Below are 11,675 nucleotides of genomic sequence, written 5' to 3' on the forward strand. Positions count from 1 at the left end.
CAAAATATCCAGGTATTACAGAATGTGTCCGGCCCAGCCCGCCCAGCCCAATAACCTTGCCTGGGCCGGGCCATTTTGAGGGCGTGGCACGATGGGCCGGCACGCGGGACGGCCTAGCACGGTTCCCAGATCCTAATACGGAGTATTAAAGTACCATTTTCCTAGAGTTTATTTCGTAGTAGTGATTTGCATCTATGAATCTTAAATACGCCACTACCAAGGGCGTGTTATAAATATAAAAAAAAAAAAACACCGTTGACAGTTGCATATCTGCTTTCGGCAGTCCTCCAATGGAGTACTGCAGGGCAATGAATCTCACAAGTGTAAGGAAAAAAATTAAAAAAAAATAAAATAAAAGCCCCAACAACACAAACATCCTCTTCAAATCTTCCCTATTCTGCAATTTCCTTTACGACAAACATCCTTCTAAACTGAAACAATTTCTGAAATGTCTAATAAGTAATAAATCCAAACTGGAGTTGCAAGTACCAACCAGTTTCTTGAACCCTTGAATGTCATGATGATGTGAAAGTAACTGGTTCGCCTTCACAGTTCAATGACAGAGGTGAATGTAAATTAGTCTGTAGCATCTTTGAAATCACTTGAAGTGCCTCGACGGATCCCAGGGTAGCAAGATCCACATTCCACAATACCTGCATAATCAAAGGAAGTCTAAGGGTTTGTTAGGACAACAATATAGGAGAACAAAATAGGAGGAAAAGCGAGGGAAGGGAATAAGTATCAATCCGTAAAATAAATAAGTACCTTGGCGGTTGACGCTACCTTACTAAATCATTCGAACACTTCTTAGAATTAAAAGTTCAGTAAATTACTAAGAAAAAATTGAACACCAGAATAACTTGTTATCTTAACAATGCCAAACTTCCTAGATAACCAACCATCCACGAAGTCTATATATCCCCACAAGTTTTTGAGCAAGCATTTTCCGTACCGGCTTTCAAGTCATAAGCAGATGGTGTCAAGGGAAAGGACCACGATTCTAAATAAAGATTACCCATTATTCCGCCAAGTACAAAAAAAGATATAGCCTTCCCGCCTACCCCATTTGTTATCCAAACAAAAGGAATTTGTATCCCTCCCCCTCCCCTCCATTTCCCTCGAAAACCATCATCCAAACAAGCCCTAAATAAATTAATATGGGAATAAGGCTTCAAAGTGCAATTTTTCTTCCATCCCAAAGAAACAAAAGTGCAATCTTATTGGGATTATAGATGTTTGGCTCACTAAAGGAATGCTCTAGGCCTAGTGATCACACATGATTAGGGATGACAATGTGTCCTGGACCCAACCTAGAGATGCAAGACATGATCAATGGATCCTAATTTTCCTAAGATGGATCACAATATGGATCCAGTCATTCCGACCCCTATCCGTATCCACCATATGAGAACCGTTTTGAACATTAAAAACCATTTTTTTTTTCCGAATAAGTTACATGTTCACGAGAAATATCCTTGTGACTATTCTTTAATCAATCTTTTAGTCAGGCCCCATAACTCCAACCCCATCTATAGCACCTTCAAAACCCACACACCACCACCATTTATCGTCAATCTTCAACCAACAACCCACCATGCGACTCACCCCACCCTTGAGTCCTTGACCCACCTATCAACCTACAAACATGAACAAATCTTATCAACAGTCGGATATGGGAATGGGTGTTTTGAGGAAGGGGCACCAAAATGGGACCGGGTATGAGATGTAGAGGAAGAGGATCCGGCGAAGAGGTTGGTTTCGTGGCTAACGATAGTTGGAGTCTGATTGAGTGGGGATATGGATGGCCGAAGGCTTTGGTCACTATGGTTGAGGACGGTGGAGCTGTTGTGATTTCTAAATAATTATGAACACGTGATTAATGATTATGCTTGTTTTTTTAATTTTTATTTCTAAATTTGAGGGTTTGACACTGGACCCGCGTGGTCCAATCTAGATATGGATCTAGGCAATTTAGACCCATCGGTTTTGGGTCGGATCCGGTCCAATGTGAGCAACGTGGATCCGCATCTGAATCCTACTAGACCTGATCCGGATCGTTACCTACACATGATTCTCTCTCTCTCTCATATAGATAGGAAAATTCTTATTTGGTTAGACCGTTTGAACACAAAAAATGAAATTACTATTGTAATTCCAACTACATTATGAGTCAAAATAAACAAATTCCTCCATTTGAAAATAATTAAAAATAAAATTAACAACCCTAACTCTTGCCTTTTCTATACCAATTTCTGAAAACTCCTTTCTTTTCTAATTTTTTTTGAATTAATATGTATTTTGTCTTTGCTGGATTTTTTGGAAGAAATCTTCAAGAAGGGCTGAAATCTTGAAAAAAAAAAAAAAAAAACAATTGAAGCGAAAGGAGTTTAAATATGAGGTAAAGAAACGGTGGGAGTTATGAATTTTCTCTAATTAAAATTCTTGAATTCATGTCTTTTGTGCCAACCAATAATAACCTACCATTCAACGGTTCCCATGAATTGAAAGTTCAATGTTTTCTGGGGCAACCGACCAATAAAGAAGATAAAAGGGCGGCATACAAAAGTTAACATGACATGGTATGCCTATGGCACAAAAATGTACCCAACACAATACATGAGCGGCATCCCAATACAGCGACTTCAAGATTCGTTAATCAATACCACACTTAACCCTGCATTCAGCCACTAGTATTGGAAATGGATAAACACCAAGTAGCTAAGTACCCTTCCACTGTAGCTTTGCATGACAGTACTAACAATCTGACATTGGTGCTTAATGTGAAGAATATATATCACCTAATGAAGTAAGATACTAGAGAGAATGTGAGGTGTATGGCTAGGCCATGAATCCATCATGTAAAGAAGCAAAATGTCAATTTGGTATAATCTATAGCATTTCTTGATAGTTAGTTACTTGGGATATAGTTTCTTTGGTGTTTGTGACGGCTGTGGGGAGCAATCAATCCCTTGCATTCTACAACCAGAATAGTTTTACGGTTTAGGCTTTTGGCCTTTTAGGTCTCACAGACTCTCAGTCACTTAAATCAATTAGTCCAAGCACAACTCAAGATATTCTAGAAATTTGTACCTCAACATTTTCTGACGAGTTGAGCAACTTTCGAAGGAATTGCTACCAATAAATAGTCTTGCCGATTCTCAACTGATTTGGGTGTTAACTCTCATTTTACGCGTAATGGACCTGCCCATTCGAAGTCTTCGAGTAGTTAGCGCCTCTAGCAAAGATTCCAACGCATCTTCTAAAATTTCACCCTGTTTATCGAGACAATATGGACTGAATTGTGGAAGCTGTTGCAATTCAGAAAGTAGACCAGCTGCTGCTGCTGCTGTGCAGGTACGATCCCAAGACGGTTGAGGCCTGCATTTAAGCATATAAAAATGCCAACCAAGAACTTAAATAACTACAGGGTATATGGTATTGGTAGTGATAAAGGAAATTAAGTAACCTATAAAAAAACAACAAAAAAAAACGGAAAACCTTCGAATACTTTTAAGACAATCATATGCTAAAAAAGAATAATAAGAAGTAATCCGATAAGTATAAGATAAATCAGAAGGGTTAAAAAAGGGATCAAATTCTTTACATCCAAATGTTAAGTTTGTTAACTGACCTGAGCTTATGCATTGCTGAAGCACCTGTTGTAACTGATATACAAGCAATGTCATCCTCTCCCCAAACTAGTTTTGCTCGATCCTGCAAAAAAATACTTAGTTTTTAAACGTTACCAAACTATTTATAATAATATGACTGATAAAGCAACTAGTACGTATAACAAATTCAAAGCGGCATGTATTGATCAGAATTTAAACTAAGGAACTAATTGGCCTTGATGATATTAGAAAGAAAAAAACTCCTACTGTCGCCGCCAAAAGTTGTATGTATTATGATCCCAGCCAATATACTGGAACATAGGGAGTACTTCAAAACAAAAACAAGTTAACTTAAGAACTAAAATGAATAATATAAACACACGTTCGTTTAACCAGACTGTGTTCCATATGAAAAAAACAAGGATATATACACTTGGAGGAAAACAAAATGCACAAGGGGGATGATATAAGTAACCCTGGGAAAAAAGAGGAAGGTGACTCGCACTCTACAAAGATTGACTTATACTCTATTGCTTGTGAATGTTCATTTTCCGATGCACCCTTTACAGGGGGTTTAGATTTAAAAGGTGTGAGGCAAAATGAGGCAACAAGGCACCAGGCACAAGGTACAAGACAAGGGCATGCACCTCACAGACACGAGGCGCACTGATTGTACAAGCAAATTTCAATTTCAAAATATTTTCTTTTTTACAATAATAACCTTCTTTGGATTTTAAAGGGGGCTAGGACATAAAGGAGCAAAAGTTAGGGATGAGGAGGAGGGCATGATAAAAGTTCTAGGAGAGAAAAAAAGGAAAATTGCATGGTAGTGTGCTACGCTATATGTGCCTTATGGCCATCATCTTCGATGCACACTTCAAGCGCACCGAGGTGTTTTGGTTAGCACCTCACTAAACCTTGGGTTTTGCTTTGTTAAACTAAGCAAGGGGGAGGGCGTGTATAAAAATCATACCCCCAAAACAGGTTTTACTTAATTACATTCAAATTGGCTATCTTTTGATTATACGTCGAAAATGGTGTGGACGTTGGTATAGACTATAGGACAAGTCAAGAGTTTTATCTAGGTGCAAAGATGTCCATAGGTAAGTGCAACAAGTTTATTATCAAAAGGGAACGCCTTGAGGATTTAAAATACATGCAAATTAAGTGGATCATACACAACAACATTAGAGCCTTAACCCCAAAATGCTTTGGGGTCGAGTGACATGAATCATCCCATGAAACCGTTAGTGAGAGGTTGCATACCAAATATTAATACAATGAGAAAATGAAGAAATGGAGAAAAGGGAAAGAGAACATGATATAAAAAAATGGATCTAAACTTTTAGGTATAAAAGTCATAAAACAAGAAAAAATCCTTTTTAATGTAGAAATTTAGATACAAAAATATTAAATTATACCTATAACTTTTTATAAAAAAAATAGTTATAATAGTAACTAAATTAGAGAAAATACAAAGTGTAAAGAAAGTCATATCAACTCAAAAAAGTCATTCCGACAGAGCATGATAATATAAGGAAAATTAAGTAGATATATTTGAAAAGTCTTGATAAAAAAATTAAATAAAAAATAAAAATAACATAAATACAAAATATGAAATATGAAATACGAAGTATAAATATAAACTGAACAATATAATAAAAAGCAAATATATTAATATAAACAAGAATCAAACTTCATCGTTCACATGTATCATTTCCCTCCATAGTGCGCTCTCTATCGCCATATATTCTTCAACCCCAAGGAAAAAGTGAAGACTCTTTGCAAACCGCCTTTGGGGCAATTTGAGGCTTTAGCATGGGTAGAAAGGGTTGAACTTTTAAGTCGATATTCACAGGATGTTTAGAAGAACATCCCAGTTTAGTAAGAACAATGACGCTGTAAACATGAGAAATTCTGTACCAAAATCAACAGAAAATGAACCATGAAAAAGGTAAAGCTTTAGAAGAGGCGGCCTAATTGGACAATCCCAACATAGAATGTTAAAGATAATGTCTACAAAAACATTCAAAAACAAGAGCTACCTTTAAACGCTTGAACATTGCGCCAGAATTGTTCCACGTACCATCAATCAGAATAAAATGTAGGATGTCATCACTGTTTGTCTGTGAAGCATCATAGAAAAGAACATGAACGACATAGTCTGTGCAAATTGCAAGACCAAGAAGATAACACTCTTCAAAATATAAACCAGAAGTCCAGAACAAAATCATAGAAAAAAGAAAAGAAAAACAGACAGTTTAGCTTGGTTAAAATTAAATTTCAAATGGGAGTCCTACTGTGACATCTTAAACTATAAGAAATTTAATAACATGAACATATTCTTTTGTGGTCACTTTCTAATAAATATGAGTGGTGATCAAATTCTTGGCCAACTGTTTATCGAAATACCATTAAATTAAATTAACAATAAATAGGTGTCAAAATTCTAAAGACCTTCTCAACGTTAACGTAGTGTCAACTATCAGTTCGTGACATTAAACACTTTACAGGGTATAAGCAAAAGAAGCTAAGCTACTAAAAAGCGTTTAATTTGTGAATGCAGTCTTTTTTATAAGGTATGAGAGGCTGTCAAGTCGCTTCTGAATATATGGAAAGAAAACACTTTTTATTGGCACTACGGCAGGCATTTACCAACCGATATCTTCAACTAATTCACTAATCCTATCAAAAGAACATGTTTCATATTTCTGACACAAAATAAAAATAAAGGATGAAAATCACGAATACAATATTTAGGAAATTAGTATTCTACTATAACCAATGGAACTAGGATTGGTGAGTCCATGGGGTTTTAAATGACTGGATGAGTACTGCAATTGACTAACTTAAATTACTAGCCAATGGTCTACATGTCCTATTTAGGAATGTTCTTGTTCAAGGGGTGTGAGTGTGAGATGTTCAAGTCGACCTGCATGCGCTTACATAAAAATGATCTAAAAGCAAACTTACAAAAAAAAAAGGCTTTACATAACTATATCAGATCATTTTTTAATCAGCTTAAAAAATCCAATTGAACATGAAAGACAGGACTCCATATATTATTTGGTGCTCGATCGGTTGCAGGATTTGATCAATCCCTAGTGAATCGTGAATCTGTTTGAGTGAATTCTACACAGTACTTCAAAATTGTGTAGCAGATGTAACTATTCATATCGAATCAGGTAACCTTGTGCTTAATGGCAACCGATTAGATAATAATAATTATTATTATTAAGAGTGTGGAAACTTTGAATTTCATAGCCCTTTCCAAATACTAGCGAACAACTCATTATCGTTCCCAACCCCCAAAAGATCCAACTGCACACTATTCCTGGAGATTGGTCCATCAGTAAAAAGGATGAATTTAAAGGTTTTCACTGGCATATTACTTCTTGTTTGTCGACATCGTGTGTTTTATTTATTTAACCATATGTGAAATTTTGTGTGTTTTATTTATGTGAAATTTTGTAATATGCACCGATAAAAGAAAATCACAGAGTCTAAACGTTTACATGTATAATAATTTCTAAAAGTAAATTGTATCTTTTAGTCTTCTAAAATTATTCCTATGAAAACACAATATGCTTGTCTACAATGACAGGCATACAGTCTTAGAGAGTTAGAGTAATGGTAGCCAATTGGGCATCTATCTTTTAAGTCATTTGGCTATGTTTAGCAGAGGCTACCTCTACATATAGTATTCCATTTTCTCATTTTTAGCAAGGCTATCTCTACACACAAAAACTCCTCTATTTTTCACAAGAATATCAGTCATCATACCATGACAGAAACTTAACATTAACAATACTAAAATTATTCTGTATATGCTGAGCTACATTAATGATATCCATAAAAGGACAATGAAAGTACACACAATATACTCGATGCACAATAAGGAGCAGGTGTCACACCATGCAAGCATGCAACAACAAATTATTCGTCCCAAAATGATTTGGGTCGGCTAACATAAAACATCGTTTTAATTTTTTCTAAGATTACGTAAAAAGACGAAACAATTAAAATGAAACTGAAAAGGGGACAAAGGAAAACACGATAAAAAATAAAGTATTGATAGTTAAAGTAGATAAATAAATAAATAAATAATGACATTGTAAGCTGACGAAACAACGAACATAAAGTATGATAACTTAAATTAAATAAATAAAGACATTGTGAGCTGAAGAAATGGGAAAGACAAAAAAAATAGAGAACCTTTTAAAATAGAGTTCAAAAAAATTAAATGAGAATATAATTATAAAGAAAAAAAAGTGCTAAAAAAACATTGGGGTTGGGTAAGAATATACACAGTACCATTCCTGGTGCACAATGTCCAGCTTGTGGCGCAGCCTGTGAAAAATGATCCTTAACTGTCTTGGGGTCTCCGCTTTTATTCGGATATAGGCACCACACCTTGTTGTTCCCTGTAAATCAGAGTATAAAAATCAAGATGGCGCAATAGGATGTCTCATGCAATTTGACACGCCACTAATTGGTGATTACAGTGCCTATATCTTGATTTTTATACTCTTCTATAGTTAAGAACAGAAGTGTTGAGGTCTCTTCCCATATGTGTGTGAGGGGCATTGTCCCACATCGGTAGAATAATAGTGAGGGGACTAGCTTATAAGTAAGTGGGCTACTCCTCCTATCACCAATTGGTTTTAGGATGGAACCTCACTTGCTTCTGGGCCGGTCTCATGCACCTAATTCTATAAACCCGCTGCGGAGGACTCAACGAGAAGAAATAAATACTTGTATACTCTTCTGTTCTTAAATACTCCGTATACTTTAAAGATGATGGTGCCTTCACTACTTGTGCTAAAGCTTTTATACAGCTTCTACTGTTGTTTTACACACCATCATCTTACGACTCCCTAACTATTGTTACCCTATCACTTCCAAATACCGCACCAAACAGGAATTGTGAAACCAATGAGTTTATGGTGAATGTATACACAAAGAACAACATTTTATTGATCTTTCAAAAAAGCATTTGATTCGAGTAGCTGAGGGTAAAACCAATCATAAGCGCCACTACAATCAACGCCATCTTATCCATGAATCAAGGCAAAACACGTTCAAAGGTAGCAGTTGTCTAAGATTAGTCCTCAAACGTGATTCGTTTTAAGGCCATCCAAGGAGTTCGATGGTAAGAGTATAAAGTAGTTTCTCAGCCAATGATATAAAGCTCTATATAACATAAGCCGATATTTCAGTTGTGGAGACCAATATTTCAAACAATTGCCAATACTTCAACAATATTTTTGTGATTTTAATCTATACAATCAATAACATTTCGAAAATACATTGATAAATAGACACATTTGGCCATTTGCAAAGGATGCATGTTCTTGTGAAAGACATCTTAAGAGAACATAGACTAAACACATGAAAGTCTAATCAAACTTCAGATGTCAAGAAAAAGTGAAGAACAAACACACTTTGGAATTACAGCCACATAGATCATTCCCACTTGCATTACATTTGCGATAACCTATTACCGTAACTTGGCAACTGTTTACAAAAGCGACTAATACCAAATTTTATTACCATGCTCTAAACATATTGCACGAGAATGAGCAAAGTGTATATCACCGTCCTCCTAGAACTTTAATGTGGCACGAGAGGTACTAGTACTAATAGAATTGATGTGGAGATAATTACAAAACAAAATGTTGTGTGCCTTAACTGACTAAATACAACACGACCTCATCAAAGTGTGTGTGTAGCCAGCAAGGCATACAGCACATGGAACATTAGCTGACAGCAATGCAATACAGAAATAATTCATACGCCATTAGAAATGAAAAAAAAAAAAGAAAAACAAAGAATATGAAGTAAATGAACACACCGGCCCTCTTGAAATCATTCCACATGAGGTCTTCATGTTCAACAACACCAAAAAGGCACAATGTTGCAGCTTGAACCCCAAACACCTGCCACAAGAGTTTCCCAGTGTTGTTTTGCCGCAAGAAATCCTACATTAATAGTCGATAGCTACAATAAGCGATAAGAGACTTGATATAATAAGGATTACTAGAGTTAAATCAGGATATATATATATATATATATATATATATATATATATACGCAAACCTTGGGATGCATGTATATCCAAAATTTAATGCCACGCCAAAGAGCGCAAGGTTGGAGTTTGGAACACATACAATCTTGATGAGGAAGCCAACACTGAAAACCACGAAAGCAATCAGTAACGGTCATGCCATTGTTTATTATGTGAAAGGGCTCGCTTGGAATGAGACTGATTATTATTGGAGCAATAGAGGCTAAAACAAGAAGAAATGGGAGGAGATTGGTGGTTTGTGGTGGTTAGTGGTGGTTGTGGAGGGTGGAAAGAGGCGGTGGGAGTAACTATTACCTCCATATATGGAGGTAATGCATTACTTAGGGGGTAGGTAATTATTACCCCCTTAATGGAGGGACTATTACACTTATCTTCCCCCATTTCTATCTCCAACCTCCTTTTTTTAGTTCATTTAAGGTCTATTACCCCAGTAACAATTACTCTAATTCCAAGTGAGCCCTAAGGGAAAATTTAATCAAAGGCAAGTAAACGATTGGAACGGGGAGAGTGAAATGAAATGGAAATAGAAATACCTTTTGACAAAGGTATCCTCTACTTCCAAGGAGACGACATGCAATTTGTCGAGCTGAATAGAACTGAAACTTGATGTCGGAGGCGGCTAAGGCGTCATAAGTAGCTCTATGTTTCTTATCCTCCTCAACTTTAAATTCACCCTGAAAATCCAAATTACATTTCAATTGAGGTTTCAAATACAATTAGAAAAGGCCGCAAAATGAAGAGGGTAGTAGATATGATTACCGAAAGTCTACCAAGATTGCCACCAAAACTCAAAAGGATATCATTCTCTCTTTCAAAAGCTTTCAAATAATGAATGGCGTCAATAACCATGGAAGGAACAGGTGAATTGGTACCCCATCCTTGCCATTCTTCTAAGCTAATACTCCCATCAATTCCGCCTCCACTATTGTTATTATTATGATTGGGAGGAAGAGAGGAACACCTTGACCTTGACCTTGACCTTGAAAAGCAAGTGATGCGGCCATTGCAACTACTGCTGCTTCTAACAATGCCTGATGCTGCTGAACCATCCATGTGAATTTTCAAAGGGAAAGCAGGGGAACAAGAACAAAGGTTCACAAAGAGGGACGAGCATTCCTGCTTCAACAAGGGTTTGCTGTGTGACAACATAAGGGATTCTAACGGAATCATTGCGCTTCAATACTTTATTGTTTTAAAAAATAACTAGTTTTTGTAACCCGTTAAATTCACGGGTATAATTTGTTATGCCTCTTTTGTAAGTTCTTCTGGTCCAACTCTTGAAGTTTTACGCCATTTTTTTGTATACCGGGTGTTTATTACTTCCTCCATTCAACTCCACTCTACCATCTTTCCTTTTCTATCCATTCAACTCCACTCTACCTATTTCCTAAAAAAGAATGCCAAATGACCATTTTGTCCTCATACCCCATTACTTATTTACAATATTTGTCACTCATACCCCACTACTTCTACATCAAACTCCACCCTTTTCCACTCATACCCCACTTAATTACATTATACCTCATTATTTATTTACAATATTTTCCACCCAACCCCACTCTTCTTAATATTTGTGCAAAATACAAATAGGTAGAGTGGAGTTGAATGGAGGAAGTATATTCTTGTTAAGGGTTAAGTTGAGCAACAATTACACTCAAGTACGAAATCCACTTGCGTACGACATTAGTTGTATACTTGAATTCCATGGATGTTAATTAAATTTTTGGGAAAATGCACGCGGTGTCCTTAAAGTTTCGAATTTCGCCCGAAATACCCAATTTTTTGTTCCGGAAAACTTTAAGCGGCTATAGCTCGTGTCTACGAATTCAGAAAGTGATAATTTTTTTTTCAAATCGATCATCTTTTCGAGAACTACGATTTGAAAAAAAATTGTCGTATTTGGATCCCATGGCTAGGAGTTTTTGTACGTGAAAGTTTTTTTTACCGTACAAACTTTGAGTGACCATATCTCTTGG

The 11,675-nt window shown here is 36.3% G+C and overlaps 1 protein-coding gene across 2 annotated transcripts; it reads right to left on the bottom strand.

The window, feature by feature from the left end:
• Positions 1–201: 201 nt before the first annotated feature.
• On the bottom strand, positions 202–11,026 carry LOC141599878 (uncharacterized). Of its 2 annotated transcripts, none has more exons than XM_074420007.1 (9): positions 10,459–11,026; positions 10,233–10,373; positions 9,711–9,803; positions 9,466–9,592; positions 7,926–8,035; positions 5,657–5,737; positions 3,632–3,714; positions 3,091–3,378; positions 202–672 (listed from the first exon to the last, which is right to left on the bottom strand). In XM_074420007.1, the coding sequence occupies exons 1-8, from the start codon at positions 10,867–10,869 to the stop codon at positions 3,159–3,161; spliced, it is 1,266 nt and encodes a 421-aa protein (XP_074276108.1). In that variant the 5' UTR covers positions 10,870–11,026; the 3' UTR covers positions 202–672; positions 3,091–3,158. The 2 variants fall into 2 exon arrangements, with proteins under 2 accessions (XP_074276108.1, XP_074276107.1); XM_074420006.1 differs by having other exon boundaries at positions 202–653; positions 10,459–11,020.
• Between the last annotated feature and the right edge of the window lie 649 nt (positions 11,027–11,675).

Source organism: Silene latifolia, chromosome 9 (genome assembly GCF_048544455.1).
Source record: "Silene latifolia isolate original U9 population chromosome 9, ASM4854445v1, whole genome shotgun sequence".
Lineage (NCBI taxonomy): Eukaryota > Viridiplantae > Streptophyta > Magnoliopsida > Caryophyllales > Caryophyllaceae > Silene > Silene latifolia.

What these genes read in the sequence shown, in the direction of transcription:
- LOC141599878 (XM_074420007.1), bottom strand. Translation starts at nt 10,869, where the DNA reads ATGATTCCGTTAGAATCCCTTATGTTGTCACACAGCAAACCCTTGTTG. An exon ending in CAATGTTCAAGCGTTTAAAG is followed by an intron (nt 3,715 to 5,656) that starts GTAGCTCTTGTT and finishes ATTTTTTTGCAG; the next exon opens with GATCGAGCAAAACTAGTTTG. An exon ending in TCAGCAATGCATAAGCTCAG is followed by an intron (nt 3,379 to 3,631) that starts GTCAGTTAACAA and finishes GCTTAAATGCAG; the next exon opens with GCCTCAACCGTCTTGGGATC.